The sequence below is a fragment of the Columba livia genome, chromosome 2 (assembly GCF_036013475.1).
Source record: "Columba livia isolate bColLiv1 breed racing homer chromosome 2, bColLiv1.pat.W.v2, whole genome shotgun sequence".
Classification (NCBI taxonomy): domain Eukaryota; kingdom Metazoa; phylum Chordata; class Aves; order Columbiformes; family Columbidae; genus Columba; species Columba livia.
The window spans coordinates 8,686,642-8,707,628 of NC_088603.1; the positions used below are offsets into that span (position 1 = coordinate 8,686,642).

At 42.1% G+C, this 20,987-nt stretch overlaps 1 protein-coding gene and 1 long non-coding RNA gene across 5 annotated transcripts in view; one reads left to right on the forward strand and one right to left on the reverse strand.

The window, feature by feature from the left end:
- DPP6 (dipeptidyl peptidase like 6) overlaps window positions 1-20,987 on the forward strand; it is a 558,611-nt gene that overhangs the window by 132,128 nt on the left and 405,496 nt on the right. Inside the window, exon 1 of one of the 3 annotated variants that reach the window (XM_065050443.1) lies at window positions 15,112-15,345. The exons of the other annotated variants lie outside the window; for them this stretch is intronic. Within the exon in view, the coding sequence (XP_064906515.1) occupies window positions 15,145-15,345 (201 nt within the window). The 5' untranslated portion in view covers window positions 15,112-15,144. Of the gene's footprint in view, window positions 1-15,111; window positions 15,346-20,987 lie in introns of those variants that run through there. 3 annotated transcript variants of the gene reach the window in all.
- LOC135578395 (uncharacterized) lies at window positions 14,649-15,930 on the reverse strand. 2 transcript variants are annotated; one of them, XR_010469925.1, is made up of 2 exons: window positions 15,570-15,930; window positions 14,649-15,329 (listed from the first exon to the last, which is right to left on the reverse strand). It is a non-coding gene; the product is annotated as an uncharacterized LOC135578395 (long non-coding RNA). The 2 variants fall into 2 exon arrangements; XR_010469926.1 differs by lacking the exon at window positions 15,570-15,930 and adding an exon at window positions 15,413-15,562.

A 20,987-nucleotide genomic window follows, 5' to 3' on the forward strand; every position in this document is an offset into this window, starting at 1 on the left:
ATTCTGATGTAAAAGGCTGTCTCACATCCCTAATGCTGACCTTTTCCCAGTGAAATACATTTACAGTGTTACATGTTACTTGTTAATAATTTCAACTCTTCCAGTCTTTGAATTCACAACTTTTATCTTGAATAGATATTTTAAAGTAACTGTGACCATCTTCGGAGAGACAACAGAGTCTGATAATTTTTCATATGTAGACGTAACTGGGACAAATGTCTGTCCTTGGCATCCAGGTGCTTTCATACCATTAATCTTCACAGCCCCCTCGGGGGTAGGTGGAGGTTATTATGCACACATTTTATTCCTAGGGTAACTTAACACAGAATCAGAGCAGCTTGCCCAAAATTCGATCCTGGTCTGACTGAAGTTAATAAGAGGTAAATGCATCACTTTACCGGAGGCATAATTTCCCACAAAGTCAAGTCAGTAATCAGGAATTCCTGTCTGTGCATCCAACAGTCAAATCACTTGGCTGTGGCCTGTTTGCTGATTCTTCCTACACATGTAGGCCAAGCTGGAGCTCCACATAAACCTGTGTGAGATGGACTCATGTTTTAAACGAGGCCAAGATGATATTCTACCTTTTCCTGCTATTTTTGTCTTTAAAAAAAGTTCCCACAGCAGCTCTCTAACTTGTAAAAATTATACATTTCTTTTACTTTGCTCGTTGGAAAAGTTCATCTGGTGTTTATGACCTTGGTATAGGGAATTGGGTAGGTCTTGTGCTAATGTTCATCATGTGTAAAGGCGTTTATAAAGGTATTTAAATGGTTATCATTTTCAGAGGAATAATCAGGGCACTGTCTGCAAAGTAATGAAAATTCAAAAATACCTAGTTGAACAATGCAATGTAGAAATGAATAGGCTGTAGAAAAACCCACAAAATGTCAAGATTGTCTGCTTATTTCTAACACACTTTTTGTAAAGAGAGGGAATATTGGCATATTGGCTCTTATTTCAGATGCCCTAGTAAAACAATGTCTTGCTACATAGGCTTAGGGATTATTCCTGTCTGTGTAAAGCATCTGCAGTAGCTTTTGCTCTTTTTCTGATGCTGAGTATTGCAACATAGGTGACAAATTACTCCAGTCTATTAGAGGGCTAAGGCCAAAGAAGTGTGTAGCTAATCATATAATTTGCAGAATGAATTTCTGCTCTTGCACACTTCTTGGTACATTCAGCCTTATCTCATTGCTTTCACTTTTCTGTCTTTTGCTGGGAAATTGAGGCACAAGCATTTGTTGAGCTCTGTATATATACTGTGTAAAGATGTTCATTGGGATTAAATCAATCTTCTTTTAAAATTAGGTCAGTTCCTTATCTGTGTGAGTACAGCCTTGGGAAATGCAGGTTGTGGATCATGGGTGGTATCAAATTCAGCACCATCATGATGTTGAACAGTCACCTAAGGGAGAGGACGTGGAAGGGGGTTGAGATTCTCTGCCCCTCATTGCAAAGGACTATTCCTAGTACTTACCTGCTCTTAGGTTATGTTCACCCTTGCACTAGGGTGCTCTTACTCTTCCAGCTGATTGCAGTACTTTGACTTCAAGACTGAGGTCCAGGTAATCATAATATTTTTCAATATTTTTAGAAAGCCTTTCCACCTACCCCGTTGTAGCAGGCACCCAGATTAGAGCTGAGAAGGACTCATGTTTGCAGGTATTAGAAACTGAAGTTAGGATGGGTCATCAGTCTTGGAAATGTCTGCTTTGTGGCAAGCCAAAGAATAAAATCAGTTTGGGTCAACTGAAATAATTTATTCTCATTTCAAACTTGTGTTGTTGTTTTTTCCATTCTTCATTGGGTTTTCAAAACAACATCTTTTTTTGGAAATAAATTTATTTTCAGTATGAAAATGGTTCATTTATGTCTTCTAACCTTAAGCAATAAGTCCCCCTCCACAAATGTCTTTGAAGTGAGAATTTTGTTTTAAACCATACCTTTTTCCACTAGCAGTTTTAACTTCGATGGATCAGCATTTTCCAAGGGTATCATCAAATAGTTCCTGACCAGCTCTCTTGAGTGTCTGATAGGAGTCAGATGAAAGAACTGGAATTGGTCATGATTTCTAAACCAAAGCTCGTTTTATGTTTAGTCACTATGCTTTCACATATATAGTGATTTCATAAGTTTCTTTTAACTTTGTTATCATCTATTCTTTTTTTCAAGTTTTTATATCCTCATGAGCAAATAACATCTTTTATGATAAAAGGGAAGTACTACAAAACCACAGAATCCTAGATAATGTTTGACTCAGACTGTCCATTTAGTTTGCCATGGCTTTTTTTGAACCATTTGCTATTGTATTTTAGTATTGCTTTGTGTTTTACTGACTATTCAATATATTTCCCACAGAGACTAGTTCTGTGTGTTTCCTGTAGTGAAGACTATTCAAATGGACTATAATCCTGTAATAGTTTATTGCAAAATCAATTTGAAATGCCTTGGAAAACATTTTCTTGTACTACAGTCAAAGAAAATGTGTGTGCAGAGTTGAGAATTTATATTTGTAATGAATTTTTTGAGGCTGGAAATGCATGTTACTTGTCCAATTGAGCATCCTCTTTTGTTCTACTTAATTTTTCCTTTTTCTGCATCTTTTTAAGGAGAATCTTATTTTATCACCTTAGTTAGCTAGGAAAGTTTTAGGATTTAAACATCTTTTTTAGAAGAAGATCTCCTGTTCCGCTGCATTTTGTGCAAATTTAGCTCCAAATGTTCTGAGTGCCTCCATGGAAGTAATTAGGTGAATTATTGCCGTGTAGCTCTGTGTGCAGTACCTGACTGGTAGCACATCTTTGAGTTAATGTTTAAGAACTACTGCAGCACCCTCAAGTGGTGATGCTGATCCGTATTTATAGGGTTTTTTCAAATGTTTCTTTCTAGGACTATGAATCATTTTAATGTTTGAGGCTGACCTGCTCCGATATTGTCAGACCCTGCAGTCCTTTCTCAGGTAAAGCTCCCACTAAATGCAATTAATCACGTTAGAATCTGAACAACAGACGTGGGAAAGTTTTCCTTGGATTGTCAAATAACTTTATGGAGGGCATAAAGCATTCTCTGTGCCCGCAGTAATTCTGCTTTTTTCTGTCAGTTGGGCTGGAATAAACAACCTGAGGACCCTACAGAAAGAGCAAACCAGCACGTTAGGGTTTTTCTCAAGGCTGCAGTTGCAAGCGTAGAACAACTGTGCATGAGAAACAGAGCTGAGAACTACACATATTCCTGGAGCACACACATATCTGTAGTAATAACTTAGGAAGAAGGCTCTTTCTTGTAGGAACGAGATAAGGACTCAGCAAAACAAGTCGATTCAATGTGAATCACGCTAAAGCCATTTATTACAGAAACAAGTCTCCTTATATACGTAACTATATTCTAATCACGCGTCCACACTCCAAGCATGGATTCGCTAAATGAGTATTGTGGGCTGTCCATGCACTGGAATCTCACTGATGATACGTCCAATGATTCACACCACGCCAGGACCCCAGTGGTTGTGGAACGCCACTCTTTCCCAAAGCAGACTCTGTTTTCAGCTTCCCGAAGCGGCCTTGAGATTCCTTTGAGCCAGACTAATTCATCAACAAAGTCTTTATCTACCAAAACCCCCTCCACACTTTCTCAGGAAGTTTTGCTATCTTTGTGGTCTAGTTCTATGACTTCAAGGTTTTTTTTCCATTAGCTGCCTATTTTTAGGGCCCAGCTGTGTACTGGACCAGATAAATGGCCCCGGGTCAGGACCTGTTGCTTCCAAAATGAACAAGTGGCATCTCTCCTCATGCTCCATTCCTTCTAATTCTGCTGAGCTTTCCCAGTACTTGTCGTAAAGAGAGTCATTAGCCCGTAGAATAAACAGCCATAGAATGAAGCCTGTTCCCTCTTCTGTCCCCGGCACAGGCTTCCCTGAGCAAATCACTTTGTTCCCCCGGTCTCATCTGTAAAACAATAACAAGTAGTTTTATTTCAGAGGCTTACTCCAAGTTTTAATGGATGTTCTCTTCACTTTAAGTGCCTTAAAAAAAAATTAAAATGCTTACTCTCTTGTCACTTGTAATGGTGTGTACTGGGCAGAGGGCACAGGCTGGTGGCAGTGGAAGTGTCCCCTTGCCACCGGTTCTGCTGCAGGTTAGCAGAATGGCACAGCTGCTTGTTTGCCACTGCAAATTCTACCAGGTCCAGCATGTTTTCTGTATCAAACTCAGAGAACGGGCTTGAGAAGCACTGTAAACAAAGCAATGTTATTTCTGGAGGGTAGAAGGTGATCCAGACTCTTATTTATAAAATTGTGTTGATCCAAATTAATTATCATCTTCAGAATATTATTAAGAATTATTAAGATTTTTTTTCCCCTTTTTCTTAGTTATTTGACTTAGAAATCACTAGCATTTTAGGCTCTGTCCTCACATCATTCTTCCCATCCAACCCCCCCCCCCCCCAGCTCCCCTTTCCATAAAAGGCTGATCTCATTTAAAGTGTGCCATCTAGGTTGTCATGTATATAACAGACTGCTTTGTGTTCACAAGAGAAGCATGTCAGTAGAGGGCAGGGTCCAACAGTAGTGAGTTTCCAAAGAGATCTGATAAAGAAATGACAACTATTTTCTAAAATGAACTAGATAATAGACAAAAAATTGTGTATGATGGAGCATATTTAATATGTCTGTGCTCTCAATGGTCTGCTGTCAGCTTAGAAATCACACTGTGAACATATCAGTATCTTTCTTTTTTATTTTATTTTTTTTCTACAGAAAGGCACTACCAGTAACACAAAAGAGAGAAAGAGAGAGATTACTTTGTAAACTTGCCGTAGGCTGCTCCTAAAATAAGCAGAAAGGTGCAATCAGACCTCTCCCACCATGGCTGCAGTACTAAGCTGGGGTATGCCAGCAGCCCACACTGCAGCTGACCCACAAACCTACTTTAAAATATTTTGGGGCACATGTGGGGCTTGCGAGGTGGCAGGATGTGCAGCTCCTGCTGTCTCTTAAACTAGGTGGCCTGGCTAGAGAATTGCCTGCGGTGGAGAGGGGAGCTGGAGCTCAGTTTGAGAATCCCAGCCAAGAACGAGCCAGGAGAACAGGGAGCCCCTCAGCCCTGGATCTGAAACTCAATGCACAGGTACATCACAGATAAAGCGGTGCTTCTCTGCAGCCCCCTGGAAAAAGCAGATTAAAGATGAAATTGCTGCCAGTGTATTTATTTAGAAATAGGACTTGGTGAGTGTTCTGAAAGTAACACTATTCCAAGCTTAAAAGCCCAGCAAATTCCAAAGGTTTGAGCCCCTTGCATGTGCTTTGTTTCCTTTTTAATACAACGAAAGCTTTGTGTGTTTAAAGATGAGGCAGATGCCTTTGGTAGGAAAATACCAGGTCATTTAAATTCTTGCAAGTCCAACGTGACATCTCAGGTTCTAGCCAAAACATAACATTGCTCCTCTTTGGGGGTACTGCCCCACTTTCTGGTTATGTCATCTCTGTTATCTAGCAAACGTTTCCACCTCTGACAAGTTGTTTCTGCATTTGTCACAAAGTGCTGCAAATGTCAGTACTGCATGTGCTTTATCTTGAGGGACCTGTATGTTTCTACATGACACAACTAGGCCATGCTAATTGGTTTTGAGGCGTCATCCACTTCCCAAAATACCAAGCAATACCAATACAAGGATATGCTCCTTTGAATGCGGATACTCTTTTATCAGTAAAGGATATTTTCAATAAATTCATTATCCCCAGAATCAGTAGTGAATTCTGTTTTACTGGGTTACAGGATAGGCAAAGACACATTTAAATTGGTGAATAATGGCTAGAATAAACAATTCCCACAGGAAAATGGTAAACTTTCCTCAGTCTCATGAAATCAAAGAAGGTTTTAGTGTGGTTATTTATATGAAATCATTTAAGATGTAGTGCTGAGAAACAACTTAATGATTATCAAGAACCTGAAATTCCAGACAAATGGTGGTGCTGTTTCTGTCTGCTCATTGCTGATGGTGTTCCTGGAGGGGAGACATCAGCTAGTGGAGCAAGTGGTGTTCCATCAGAAATTGTTACTGCCTGAAGTCATAGTGGCTTCATTTTTTCAATGATTGCTTTCAGTGTTGGTGCTTTTCCAAAATGCGGCTCTGGCTGTGTTGCTGAAGTCTTGTTGATGTCATTGTTGCAGAAACTGTGATGGACTCCAAGGTTGTTTGTTGGAGCCCTGTTGTGACATTTTTAGCTGCTTGGTTGCTACTTGCCTGCTTTGTGGAGAGGAACAAGAAGATCTGAATACTCCTGCATGCTTGCATAACTTGGAGGGAATTTTATTATTTTTCTCTGGAAGAGCAAATTAGACTTCTTTTAGAGGTCTGAAATTATCAGTTGCAGTCAAAATTTCACAGGATTGCCTTTGTCACAGTCATATTCACATCGTGGTGAAGCAGCTTGTGTTTTCTTGCCCAGCAGAGTCCTGGACTGCTTTTATCTTTGCGATGAAATTATTAAACATCCCTAAAGTTAGTTTGCACACTTTCTTTAGTTCGGTTCACTTGGCATGCTTTAATGATTGTTTGACGTGCAAATAAATATACATATACATATACATATAGATCTACGTCTAAGTCAGGAGGGACTAGAAATGCGCATGTCTTGTTTCACAAAGCTTTGGGATTATTTATTTTTTAAAGATATTACTTAGCAAGCCAGATAAGATCTATATCAGCTTAACTAGCAACTAGAGATCAAATGCCCCTAAATTTAGGTACATTCAGTGAATACGTAAAGATGCATGTGAATATTCACTGGAATTTTCCAAGTAAGAAGCTCACATTGATTGTGCCATCACTGATCTGATTTTGATCATTTTAGTGTGTATTCCAGTACCTCACTTTGCTAAATACCTTTGCAAAGCTGACCTTAGTGACTCTGTTTGACACACTTTTAAAGATTGCAGTAAGGTTAAAAGGAAGCAGATATGTTGATGAGTTAAATAAAGGCATCTCCTAAGAAGTATTTAAAATGAAAATCTCTCTTTGGTTGGCTTGTTTGTTGATCCTAAATAACTGTGCTCATAAACCTCTGTTAAGTCAGTAAGGACATAATTTATTAATCTCTTATCAGTATTCCATTCTTGTCCTTGTGTCTCCTGCCTCTTGAAAAATGAATACACTGTTTGGACAGCCATTTATAATCCTGTATATTTGCTGTTACATAATGGTAGTTGACAGAAAGCATTAACAAACCTTTAAAATAGCTTCCAAGAGCCTCAGTCATTTTAGACTTTATGTTACTAAGACAGGTGAATTGGACGAATGGGGCAATTTGTACTTAGAAAACAGTAAGTGAACAAATAAGCTTTTTTTCCTAATCAATTTATAAAGACAAATGGGCGGAAAAGAACATGCACCAGCACTAATAGCGAACTGGCACAAACATCTACCAATCGAAATTAGTGCCAAATCCCAAAAGGATTTATTTACTTTTAGGTGATTTCAGGGGACTTCAGGCAGCTAAACTAGGACTGTATTTCATCAAGTCCCTGCTTATAAACCACTTAACTCCTGATGACTGGAACTTATTAGATGCTTCTCTGTTCAGTCTGAAAACTTTCTGAAGTACCTATAGTGGCAGTTCCATACATTCAAAACTGCCTTGAGAAAACAGTTCATGACAGCTCCTCACTTATGTTTTTAATCCTGATGGGAAACAGAAACCAGACCGAATTGTGCCTGCAGCCTTTGAGATCCCTGGCTCAGTATTTATTCCTAGAGAGTATACAACATGCTCTCTCATAGGGTGGGTCTTTTTACAAACCTCCATCATTGCTTTTTTCTTTGTAAGACACTGCAAGAGAAGAATATTTGAACCTGCTGTAGCTGTGTCAAACTGGAGGAAGAAGTGTATGTCTGGAAAGGTCAGAAAGAGAACAGAGTAGAAAGATATTTTGTTAGTCTAATGGTAGCTAACCTTTCTGAGATGTCCATCTCTTGATATATGCTTTTTTCCTCTGCATATTCATCTATTTCTCTAGGGTCTTCTTTCAGCTCTGGGGTTCCAAAAATCTAAAATTGTGTCATTTCATCCCTTGGGCCTTTTATTAGATCTAGGTTTTAGTTCTCTTCCAAACAACAAGAAAGCTGTCAATTTAGTGACAGCTAGTCCAAAGAGTCATAGATCTGTTTAAAGAAAATCTCTGTATTATAAAGAAGACTTTAAATGAAAGTATTTTGTCTTGTCTGCTCCCTTTGAAATGTGTGGCATGCATTTGAAATGCTGACTGGTTAAATCCCTTCTGTTTCTCTAACATTCTGCATGCACAAGTTCCTCTTGGCAAGTGGAAATTCAGAATTTCTCCAAGGTATGCTGCTTGTGCGTGCTACTAATTTTATAGTGCTGAATTAGAAAGGAATCACATCAGATTCTCCAACATGAGCAGCTGAGGATATGCAGATGTGGCTCAGACACTTAAGATGGAGCAGGAACCTTGTGCATCCATTTCACATATGAAGCTGAGCATAATCTCTTGCCTCAAGACAGAATTCACCTGAAGTAGCTGACTGAAGTGCCAGTGGATCCTTTTGCAAGATAGTTACTCTTTTGGTAGACCTGCAACAGCCTCATTTACCTTTCTGAAGAAAAAAAAAAAATCATTTTCTTACTGAAAACCCCCTCAGCAGATATATTAATCAGGCAAACTGGTTGTGGTTGTTATGGCATATCAGACTTTGACATCAAATACTGGCAAGTTGCAAAGCAGAGAAGAATATGTGTAGTGGAGACCAGTTCAGCAACACTGGCTGAGCCTTGCATGGTTGCCAACAGCTCTTGGCATCCAAAGAAAAATGTGTTTATCTGTAACTTTAATGCTCAACTTCCTGGCTTGTCTTTAAGACATGGAATTGGGATCCCGTCCTAACTTCTCTCAGATAAAGCTTCCAAAGACAGAATATTAATTAAGGCTAGAAAGTCACTCTTCAGTGCAAATTCCTATTTTCATATATTGCAATACTAGGTACAGTGGTAGGCCAGGACCCCAGTGTGGTGTGCAGCTGTTCAAACACATGTGCATCTGTACATTCTTTTACTTAGGCTTTGCAGTCACCTTTTCTAGCAGCAAACTTGCACAGCCGTTTTTCCTCAGTGCTCTCTTCTGTGTGATGTATTGTTTTTGCTTTCGGTTTTTTTTTTTGGTTGGTTGGTTGGTTGGGTTTTTTTCTGCCTTTCATAACCCCTGCACCAGTTGCAAAATCATACAAAATCATATGGGAAAGACCCTGCTGGTCTTGTGGTCTATCCTTTTGCCAGTTGGCAGGATTATTCCTTACAGCACATTTTCGAGTGCCTCTTGCAGGCTATTTATAAACATCCTTGTTGTCAGGACTTTCACCCATTTCCTCTGGAAATAGTCCTGCTCCTGCTGCTGGGAAGTATTTGCTGATATTCAGCTACGTGTTCTTGATTTAATTTCATTAGGCCTAGGTGCGTATTAAGACTCCTGGTGGATAAAATCACCTTCCTACTGACCACTGAGTGAACTTAGCAACTAAGTGTTGGAAATGCCTTCTGGAGCTGCTGATCTCCCTGGCTTTGAGTATCCTCCCATTGTGTGGCTCCAATTAACCTCCTACCACTCCAGCCTGTCTCCCTACTCTCCTAGTATCCTGGTGCTTCCCATCTCATCCAATTTTGTTTCATTTCTTCTCTGCATTTTTGATTTTATTTGCCTTCATCTCCTTTCTCTCTCAACCCTCCTGTTACTTCACTGTGTCTCTGCTTCTTCCATGGGCTTTAGTTTTTCTTCAGTCCTCCCCCTCATTCCATCTCTTCCCCTCAGCAGCCTTTTCTTCCAGCCTACTTTCTTTTTGCCCAATATCTTGTATCCTGGAAAGCCATCTTGCCTGCCGTTCCCAGTATTTGTGTACCAGTGTTTTCTTTTCCCCATAAAGGGCCTTCATTCAACCACTCGTGGAAGATTGAATTATTCTTACAGGGCCCAGAAAACATTTTTTTTTACAATGTTTCTCTTAGTTCAGCCTGGAAAGCTAGCTTGTTTGTTTGTTCAGGAGTTTGGGTTTGGGCTTGGTTTGGGATTTTTGAATCGTTATAAGGCCTTCAGGAGTATTTTTTTTAATGATCTGTGTGATGCCAGAGAAAAATATGCCTCTCTATGTCCCAAGCTCACTCACTGTCCAATGCTGCATTTCTACAAAATTTACTCTGAGATGCTGTGAGCACAAATAATGACCTAAGGAAATGAACAGATTGGTATATAAATCCACAGTATATAAAACCTCTCAGTCTTCATCAGCCCCAGTGTCACTTATCTTGACACAATTGTATGCTCCCCTCAGCACACACATTAGATCAAAATCCATGATCAAGTGTATCCTCAGGGACTGCTGAATTGGTGCATTTGACATAGGAAAGAGAATTTCTGTTCTGTTTTGGTTTGGTTGGGTTTTCAGATGACACCAGACAGCAGATGTATGTATGGTATAAGCCTGAGGCCATTAGAGATTCAGAAGCTGCATGTTTTCTCTTGGCTAACAGCAGTAATAGGAATTAAAATAGTGTGTCTTTGTTTCTTTAGTGTCTGGAGAGTTGCTATTTAAAACAAACAAACAAACATACAAACAACCTCAGAGAGATGGTATCAACAAATATAGTCATTTTAAGAGCAAATGTTAATTTGGGGTTTTCTGCAGTGATATCGAATGATAATCAGGAAATTTTAAAATTCCTTTAAAAGTTGTTTGGAAATAGAAAATATAATATTTTAAGTAATAAAAACTGTGTTTGAACTATTGAAAAAATATTTCTGTTTAAATTTTTTCACTAATAAAATGCTTATAACTACCACCACATGAAAGTTAGAAACATGCTTAGCTCTGTCTGCAACACACTACATATTATTTAGATGACAAGTTCAAAGTTTAAGCAAACATAAATTGCTTAGTCAGAACAGAAGAATGGAACATGAATAACAATGCTTGAGTTCTCTGACAGACAGAAGTAATATTTTTTAAAAATATATCGAAGAGAAATATTGCTGGATTGTTTTTTGCCAGTGTTATGATGAGAAAGCTTACCCAAAAAGAAATCTTTTATGTATAGTTTTCAGACAGTAGGGATTGGGTTTGACCTGCTTTTGAGAGTGTTACACTAATAGTGCTGAAATGTGGCAACGCTGTTTATTTGTACAATGTGGAAAAACCAAGTGTCATTTTTATCTCTATGCTTTAAAAAGTCAGTAGAGCATAATTACTTTGCTGCTGCAGGGAAAATATCTTAAGCTAACACACTTTATTTTGATGGAAATGTCACTAGTTAGGAATCAAACCTCCTTGCAAAACTTTGGATACTGAATTAAATATACAACTGCGAGACGCTTGAGAACACTGTTTGTTTTGAAATGCCTTGATTTTTATCTTGGGATCTGTTTGCAGGATGTGGGGAAAGGATCTTTATTACAAGATGTATGTTTAAATCACATGATTCTTATGTTTGTACTTATGAAATATTTTGCCTCTTCTAACATATTTCATAATGCGAGTTGCTTTCCTCTCCTCAAATCTTGCCGTAGGCAGAAAAGGTTGTTTGTGGGTTTTTTTTGTAATGAAACCCTGGTTAGTGATACAGTGTTTGTTTATTACCATTTTACTATCCTGTCTCAATGATTCCTGTGCTTCTTTTTTGTCTCCGTCCTGTTTTCCATGCCCTGTTGATGTTCACACTGTATGACAATATCTGATCATGTAACCGGGACATTGTGCAGGACTCTGGGCTCCAAGTCATGCACAGGTGAACAACAAATTAACCATGGAATTGCAAGTGGAGAGTAGAGGACTTCCAGCACTGAGCTGTGACTCAGGAGCTTCTGGAATCCATGCTTGAGTCTGTGCACCAGTAAAACTGGGGAAAATAAACTTCCTTAATGCTTCCTGAGAGACAAACAGGACTATCACAATACATGATTGTGGGGGACAAGCTACATCCCGAGGTAACTGGTGCACTGTCAGAACTGAAGTGCTCTCCAGAGTCCCTAATGAAATCATCCAGATCCCCTATGACTCAGAAAAATCCTCCTGCTTTCAATAACAGCCTCAACAGACTGGTTCTGATGAATCTTAGTGCGGGGGGTAATTCAAGATATTTCTGCTTCCAGCTGCCTCTGCAGCCCTTCTACACAAGGTCACTCCTGCTGTAGCAGGGCTACGGAAATGTGTCTTGCACTTCCCAACTGGTGCAAACCATCTTCTTTCACCCACCACAATACCCAGAGCATGACGAGACTTTCCTTCTGGAGTATTTCACGTAACAGTGTTATGTTCCCTTAATATGACTTTTCCATGAATCGTGTACACACATACCTGCACAATATGTGCGTGCATGACTAGACAAACTTGATTATGTGAAATCTTGGTTCTTAAGAATTAAAACTACAAACTGCATGTACTTGGAACTGAATTGGTCCTTAGTGGCTCTTTCAGTTTAGAAGTGAGCTATTAAACAAAATGTTTTCTTTTTTCTGTACTTTCTTTGAGACTTTTTAATTCAGACATTTAATCTTTGGTGTTTTTTCTGCCTGCTGGTTTTGTCTTGCTTTTTTGTGGCTTTTTTTTGATTATTCCTTTGTGTCCTAGTTTTCCTTAGAAGTTAAAAATGTATTATTTCTTTTAATTTGATTCTCTTGTTTCTTTTTTTTTTTTTTTTTCTTTTCAGTGCTAGTTGTCACCAATTCCATGTAGTCATAAAGTCACTGTTAATGCCATTCAAGATGGAATTTAGCTGAGCTAACTGTCCAGATTTTTGGTAGTGTGTAGTCAATTGGCGTCCAAAACATAACTTATAGGGGGGTCCAAGTGGCTTCTGGAGAGTTACTGCTGTTATGATGTACGTTGCTATGATTTAGAAGGTAGACCTTTGCTTCAGAGCATTGTGTGCTCATCTCATTTTTTAATTAAATGTCAGGATCTCAGTTGTGAAGATCAAAATGATTCTTTCTTTCAAGTTCTGTCAGGAAGGATGCAGAGCGTTTGTTTTTGTTTTCTCTTTTGATGAGATAAGGTTCCCTTTTCATCTAAATGTTAAGACTTTTCATCCCTGACTTTGAAGATGCAAATAAAAAGCAGAAGATGAAAACTATTAAGATGTAAAGAGATTTTTGATCAGGCAGTTGTTGAAATCATAGGAGGGGGATAGTTACACTTTAGAATATTGTATGCATGATCTACTGAGGTTTTTTTTTGGTTGTGTGTTTTTTTTGTGTGTGTTTTGGGGTTTTCTTTGGTTGTTTTTTTTTAAGACTGATGAAATTACTTATATCAAAGATAGCATTTTTTAACAGCTAAAGCCTTAAGTAAGAGCCATGTTTAGAAACATCTCAGCCCATCAAATCCACTTGTTAAAGTATAATCAAGTTTGTGAGCTCTTCAGCAGCAAGTCTCTCAGTGGGCATGGGCAAACTCTGGTTTATGCTCTGTGTTTTTCCCATAAGAGGACGCCTGGTAATCCCAATGTCTCTGGCAAACTTAAAGGTCAAAGAGGAGGATTTCGGGAAGGAGAAGAGGGGACAGCAACTCTACCACTTTCCTTTAAACCTAAGCATCTGTTGCTATGGAAACCTGGGAGCCTGATGCTGGAGCAACAGGAATTGTCACCCTGTGTCCCGATGCAGCCGTGCTGGGAGCGGCTGGACACCCCCCGGTGCCTACCGGAGCACATTCCCATTTTCTCCTCCGGGAGCTTAATTACCGGCCGCGGTTCTCCGAGCCGAAAGAACGTGGCCCGGCTTCCCCGCTCAGGGGCCGCTTAGAGGCGGCTTAAGGACCGCGGCAGCGGGCGATCCCCGGGGCGCTCCCCGTCCGGATCTGACCCTGGCCCGACCGTTCCCGGCACCGGGACCGCGCTTGTTTATCCCCGGCCGGCGGTGCCGGGAGCCACTTCGGGCGGATTCCACAGAGGGGCGCTGAAGCACGTTTTAATGCAGCAAAAAATGAATTAATACAAAAATAGTAAGAGACACAATTTACCGGATTCTTTGAAAAAGCGACAACAACAACCTCCAAAAACCCGCAACCTCCCCCCTCTCCCTCCCCTCCTCAGCCGTGGAGAGGCGGGGGAAGGAGGAGGACGGGGTGGAGGGGACGGGCACCAGGCACTTGCCAGCTCGCCGCGGCAGAGCTGGGGCAGGGCAGGGCAGCGGGGCAGCTTCACCCCACCTCCCCGTGCCCCTTCCCCGGGGCCGAGTCGCTCCGGCCACACCGGCCGCCCGACGCCCCTCCAGCGGCCGGTCCCGCCTCCTTCCTCCCCGCCTCGCCTTTCCCTTCCCCACCTCTTTTTCTCTCTCACGGCTGGCGATCAGGTGTCTGCTGCCTTTTTTTTTTTTTTTTGAGTTGTTTCCCCGGGAAAAAAAAAAAAAAAATAATAAGAAGAAAAAGAAGATGCCGAAAAGGAGATGATTGTAGAAGAGCCCTCCCTCCCCAGAAGAGCAACGTGCTTTGAATGAGGCTTCCCAGCCTCTTCCACTCCGTCTCACACACTCTGTCACTCTGCCTCTCGCTTGTGCACACTGTTGGTATGCGACCTCGGAGGCGACTGCTCTGCCACCTCTGCCTGGGGAGCCGCTGACAGCCAGCGATTGAGCCAGCCCCCCCTTCCATTTTATATTTTTTTTTTTTTTTCCTCTTGCTTTTGCAAACACACACGCACACCCCCCAAGCACATTTAATGCTGATCCACTCAGGCGCCATTATCGGGGGTACGTCTCCGTGGAGTGTTTTGCTGTTTCTTTTTTTTTATTTTTTTTTTTTTTCTCTTTCCCAACACTGGATGGTGCAGCATTCCCGGGGTCTGTGGTGTTACGACTCGATTGCTTTTCATTATTTATTTATTTTATCTTCTCTCCCACCCCACCACTCGCCCCCTCCCTGCTCTCTCGATCCCCCTCCACCCGCTTCTCTCCGGGTGCCGGTGCAGAGGACCGGGGAGCAGGAGCTCTCTCTTTCCCTTCCACTGATGTGGGACTGAACCTTGCTCGCGTGTAGCATGCTGTAGCCAAAAAAGAAGAGAGGAGGGGGAGAGGGGAAAAAAAATTAAAGAGAAGAAGAAGCGCTTCTCTTTCCCTCCCTCCCCCTCGTTTCCCGCGGATTGACTTCATGGCTTCACTGTACCAGCGGTTCAGCGGGAAGATCAACACCTCCCGCTCCTTCCCCGTTCCCCCCGAAGCGAGTCACCTCCTGGGCGCCCAGAGCAGTGAGGAGGACGGCGCTGCCGGCAAGACCTCGCGTCCATTGCAACAGGAAAGCAGCCGGCCCCGCTTCCAATACCAGCCACGAAGTGACTGCGAGGAGGAGGATGTAAGCGCCGGTGTCGTTCGCGTTGGGTTGGGTTTTGGGTGTATCCCCCTTTTTCCCCCCGTCCCACCCTGTCCTGCCGGGTGCCCATGTGCCCCGCTGAGCTGGCGGCGGTTTCTTCCAAGTGGGTCTTTGCGGTTTTCTTCTTCCCCGAGGTGCCAGGGATAGTACGGAATGGAGCCGGGGCTCCCTCGCCCCCGCGCTGCCCCCGCACCTCTCCGCGTTACCTGCCTCCTTGCGCGACTCTCCGCCGCCGCGGAGCTGGGCTGAACGGCGCGGGATAAGCGCGTTTGGAAACCAAGTGCAATCTCCAGTCGCCTCCCTCCAAGCGAGGAGACAGAGCTTCCACCCCCCCCCCCCTCTTTTTTTTTTTAAAGTTGTTATTCCATGTTTTACCTTTTAACTCTCCCCCGGGGCAAAAGTCTTCACCTCGTCCCTCCCTCCTTGCTTTCCCGTCAGCCTCACCCCAATCTGGCAGCGAGGAAACTTTTTAACCCCTGAGCAACCGTTTCTGGGGTTCTCTCGCTCTTCCCCCTCCACCGCCCCCGGGCGAGCCCCCGCGGGAAAGTCGCAAACTTCGGCCGCACACCTTCCGATCTGCCTCCGAGAGTAGCGACTTCAAAGGGTGCATCTGCATATTGCCTTAGTAACGAGTGACTCACCCAGGGCTCGCTGCTGTGCCTGATGGAGTTAAACTGGTTTGGATCGATCGTGCCTAGTTCTTTGGGAGAGAGGGGGAGAAGAGAGGGTTTAGAAAGTCAGGAAGAGAAGGAAGCATGGGTCCCCATTGCTGGTGTAGCCTGTGTGGTGCTAGGTTTGCAAAGGGAATTGAGGGTGTTTTGCTTCTGTGGAAGTGCACACAAGGGGAAGCAAATGGCTGCAGTTGGGAATAATGTTTGTGTCTGTTACAAATACTTCTTGCCCGGGTGGGACATGCTAGATTTGCAGCAGGGATCAGCTCTGGCTCCAGGAGCCTTCCCAGGAAAAGTACTGCTTCAAGCTGAGACAGCAGGTCAGTCTCACTCAGAGGAGAGAGTTTTGTTCACAGGGAAACTTCCTCGGGTTGTGTTTTAATGTGTCATCCTTTTTCCTGTACCTTTGTAGAGAGTTTCGCAGTCGATAAGAGCAAGTGCACTTTTTTTAAATTGACCTAAACCTCCCTGAGGTGGCTGCTACTCTGATAGCCCCTGGGGACCAAACGGTGACAGGACGCTGAATTAACTCTTTGCTGTGACCCGCAACGGTCTTGGTGCTGCTACTTCTTGGCCCTGGCCAAATGTGAGAGGGGACCCATCCCCGTGCCTGGTCTCTCCCACCCACCCGTGGCCTTTCCCCGGCGTGGTGGGGACATGGGGCCCTTCTCGGCGCTGTGCTGGGCTCTAGATGTCGCTGCGGGCCGGCGGAGTGTCGCCGGCGGGTCTGGACTCAGGCACATCTCCCTCTTTATCTGACTGTTTTAATTTCGCTTTCCTTGGATTTGGAGATGGCAGATGTCTGGAGCCGCTTCTCTGATCACCAGAAGCGCTAAGCTGGGAAGCAAAGGACGCAGTTTAGCGTGTGCAAGTTATTTGTGCTGACAGGCTCCAAAAGAATGAAGAATTATATTAGCTACTAAAAGGAGAGTTTGTTTTGCTGTTCTTTTTTTTTTTTTTTTTCCTTCTTTCTTCCCCTCGGGCTTTGTGTGTGGGTGGAGGGCATTGTTGTGCAGTGCCATCTGTAGAGGGAAAGGTGCCTACCTGGGTTTTTTCCACAATGGAGTGCCAAAAGCATGGCTAGTTACAGGGTTTTGGGGTGACTTATAAATGCACATGAGCACCTCGTGTGAATTGTTTTTAAAGGGGGCAAGATGTCTGGGAAAGTTCAGTGGATGGAGTCGAGCAATTCGAACGTGCTCCTGGCCAGCAGAGTTGGGGCAGGCTGGCCTGGGGGTCTCCAGTGGGGGGTCGTTCAGGTCCGAAGGATAAAATCGTAACGAAGCCGGTGGAAATGGCCTTCAAAGCGTGTGTTGGGAGAAGGCGGCGGCCGGCCCGCGGGGGGAGCGGGGGCGAAGGGCGGGCAGGGGCAAGGACGCGGGCGGGGTCGGCGGAGCTGTCCGCCGTGCTGAACCGGGGCGACCTGGGAGCGGGGCCGGTGGAGCTGTTCGCGGTGCAGAACCAGGGTGGCCAAGGAGCGGGACCGGCGTAGCTGTCCGCGGTGCTGAAACGGAGCGACCGGGGCGGGGACGGGCGGAACTGTCCGCGGTGCTGAGCTGCACCGGGTCGGAGACCGGTAATGGTGTCTGCTGTGCTGCGCTCCACCTGTCCCGTGGCAGGGGGAGCGGTCTGCGGTGCTGAACCCTCCCGGGGCCAGCTCTGAGATAAGCCGGCAGCGGCCTCTTGCCCTTGGCTGTGGCGAGATCACAGTGAGGAGAAGGGGGGGTTGTCTCTCCTGTCCCCGGCGGCAGCAGGCAGGCTCGCCCAGGATGAGCTGATGTAGCTTCGGCTATGAAATCCCCGAGGCAAAGGGAAAAGTGAGGCAGGCAACAGGCAAGGACTATGGGAGAAGTTCAAGGAAGGTGGTCTGCTTGTGCAGGGTGCCAGGAGCATGTGCTTATCATGGGGAAGAGCTTAACGAGATGGCATTGGAAACCCCTTTCGCAAGTGCTTAGACTTCTGATTTCTGTTTTGCACATATACTGTAGCAGGACATTCACATTTTCTTTTATTCTTCAACATAGATCTAGTAGGAAAACCCAGAGCTTAAAAACAAAAACAAAGTTTTGTTGGTTGGCCACACTTGGCAATAACAAAACAAACCTGAGAATGAGACTGTTCTGTTACTAACTTTGTCATGTGATTAATAATCAGGAGACAGCTGAGATTTTTTTTTATGCTTCTGATTATGACTTTCCCTATAGAAATATGTGTGCTGCACTCAGTACTGTATTTTTAAGCACCAGTACAGACCTCAATGCAGTACAAAACAGAGGGAAAGACAGGATCTTGCCTTTGAAGGTCACAGTATTGTTAGTAAGCATTTTGCTCACTGTAAGTACTACTGGTGGAAAAATACTAGATGAAACCTACAGAAGCTAAAGAGGAAGCAGTAACTTTGTAATAAGCAAGATTCAAACCAAATACAATTGTGATTTATTGTGACAACTGCTCAGTTCACTTTACAGCCACCATTGAGACAGGCTTGAGAACATTGTAATATGAAAGTGTAGCAAATACAAGTCACAACATTCTTAAGTATCTTAGCAGGTTTCACTATGTTTCGGATCATGGTAGGTATATGAGAAAATACATACAGCAGACCTAACTTGTGAACAAAACCTGGTTAAATATTGCATTTTTTTTCATGTTGTTAGTCTGATAAAGCAATCATTTTATTTATGGGAAGAGTACTGAAGAAACTGGGTCTTGTATAAATGACCCCAGAAAACCACTTCCCAGTTGGCTTTGTGGCAATATTGATACTGAAGTCAATAATTGCAATAGCTGTAAAAAAAATTCCAACAACATTTTTTCTCCATTATAGGGTTTCCTTTTCACTACATTCATTTAGATATGAGGAAATATCTGTGAAGGCTCTTAGTGAAATCTGGTGTAGTGGTATAACAGATTATGAAGAATTTTGGTAGCATAATTCTCATTTTAGATGAGGTTAATATTTTCCATATTGTACTGTAGAAGGAATTTTCTCCTAGATGTTGACTTAAGATTTTTTTTCCCATAAGATAAAGCTTCTTCATTTTTTTTCCAAGCTTTTTCTTTTTTGGCATCACAGTGATTAATGAGTTTAATTTTTGCAGGCAACTGCCAGGAGGTGCTGAGTAAGATGTATCATGCTGATTGTGTGTAACCCTGCTCCTTTTAATTACTGGGATGATAACAATGCATTAATCATGTGCATAAGAAATTCAGCAATTCTCTGTAACACAGAATATTGATCTATTTTATAAGGCACTGACTATAAAATGATGATCACAGAAGTCCTTTTAAAATTAAATTTTGTATAATAAGTTATGTGTTAGAAATATTGAACCCTTCAGTGAAGCATCGTAAAACTTTTCTGTATGAAGAGCCATATGCTCCATGTTTACAGGTTCATTACGTAGTCAAATTTCCCATTGTCTTTAATAGGACACTTAACCATATAAAAATGACCAGACTCACAAAAGGTTTAATTACTTTGAATAATCTTTCCATGACTGAATTCTGAACATTTATTTCTTTTCTGCATTTGCTTAAGACTACATTTGGCCATATGATACTTTACTAGTTTTGCAGTTGAGTATTCAGACGGATTTACATTTTGAAAAGTTTTTCACTCATATATAAATAGTGATAATTTTGAAATGCTTCAGTAAAACTGTGTTTCCTGCTTGAATAAATAAAGGATTAAGTAAATCAAATATAATTTATTAATAGAGTGAGTCTGAGAAAGTGAGAATCAAAGTCATTAGTATAAAAAAAATGTAATTTGGTATGTCACACTTGCTGTTGCATGTAATTGAAAGTGTTAATTTTCAGTTCATTATTTGTCTAATGGAAAGACTTATTGCCTCCTAGAAATGTGTGTCAAGGACAGTGTTTAGAAAGGTTGAGGCCTGAGTGGCAGACAACAGGCATTTCAGAAGTGGTGTGATCTTTTCCAAAAGAGATGAGTGATTCGATTTTATAGAAGGGTTTCTAGGGCTGCAGGAATCATAACATTACTGTAACATGTAGTAATTTGAATTGTAACCAGAAGTCTATCTGTAGATCTGAACTGCTGTGCTTATTGACAAACTTCAGTTTATGTCTCTAAGAGTCTCTTCTTCTGCCTCTTCTTGGTGAGTTCTTGTATGCTGAACTCAGATACCTACAGCCATTAAGATGTAGAGAGCTGGGACTAGTTCTTTCAATGGAAATAGTTAGGCCCTACTGACACTCTCTAAGCTCACCTTTTGAAATTAATAAAAATTATAGCTTACTTCTTCCAAAAGAAATAGTTGCAAATCTCATAAAAATAATGGATTTTATTTGCATGGAAGCCCATAATATATTTTATGATTACTGAATAATGAACACTTTGATCTGGAGCTGATATGTCTTTTAAACTTGGCTTTATAGTTATATTTAGAGTTAAACCACCCTATGATACTGCTAGTTTAAAATCAGCCTCTGTTTCTGCAGTCTTTACTATGCATGATGATGATGCATGCACTAAAAAAATCTGCCAGAGAGAATGTATTTTTAAGTATTCAGGAATAACTGTGTTAAGAGGCTGAATCATCTCTCTAATAGTAGTGAACTGTGCAATGAGTTGGGATACCTCACACAGAGTACTCAGGTCGTGTGATTTCTGTTGAACTAGTAGCTCAAATGCAGAAAAAAGATGCTGAGCCCAGGGTCAAAGCAGCTCATGCTGGTTTCCAAGGGACTTTCAAAGACACAGGGGATCGGAAAACAAAAACTAGGAATATGTTCTGCTCTCCATTCCTCTGAATATTTATGTTTCAGAAAAGAAACAAGACAGTTCTTAGGGTGTCCATCACAGCTTTGAAAATGCTCTTTGGGAGTCAGAAGATTTTTGTCCCTTGAAATAAAAAAACTTTACATTAATTTGGGCTAATATATTTATGCTTGGGATGGTCCAGCAAAATCTCCCACTACAGTTCA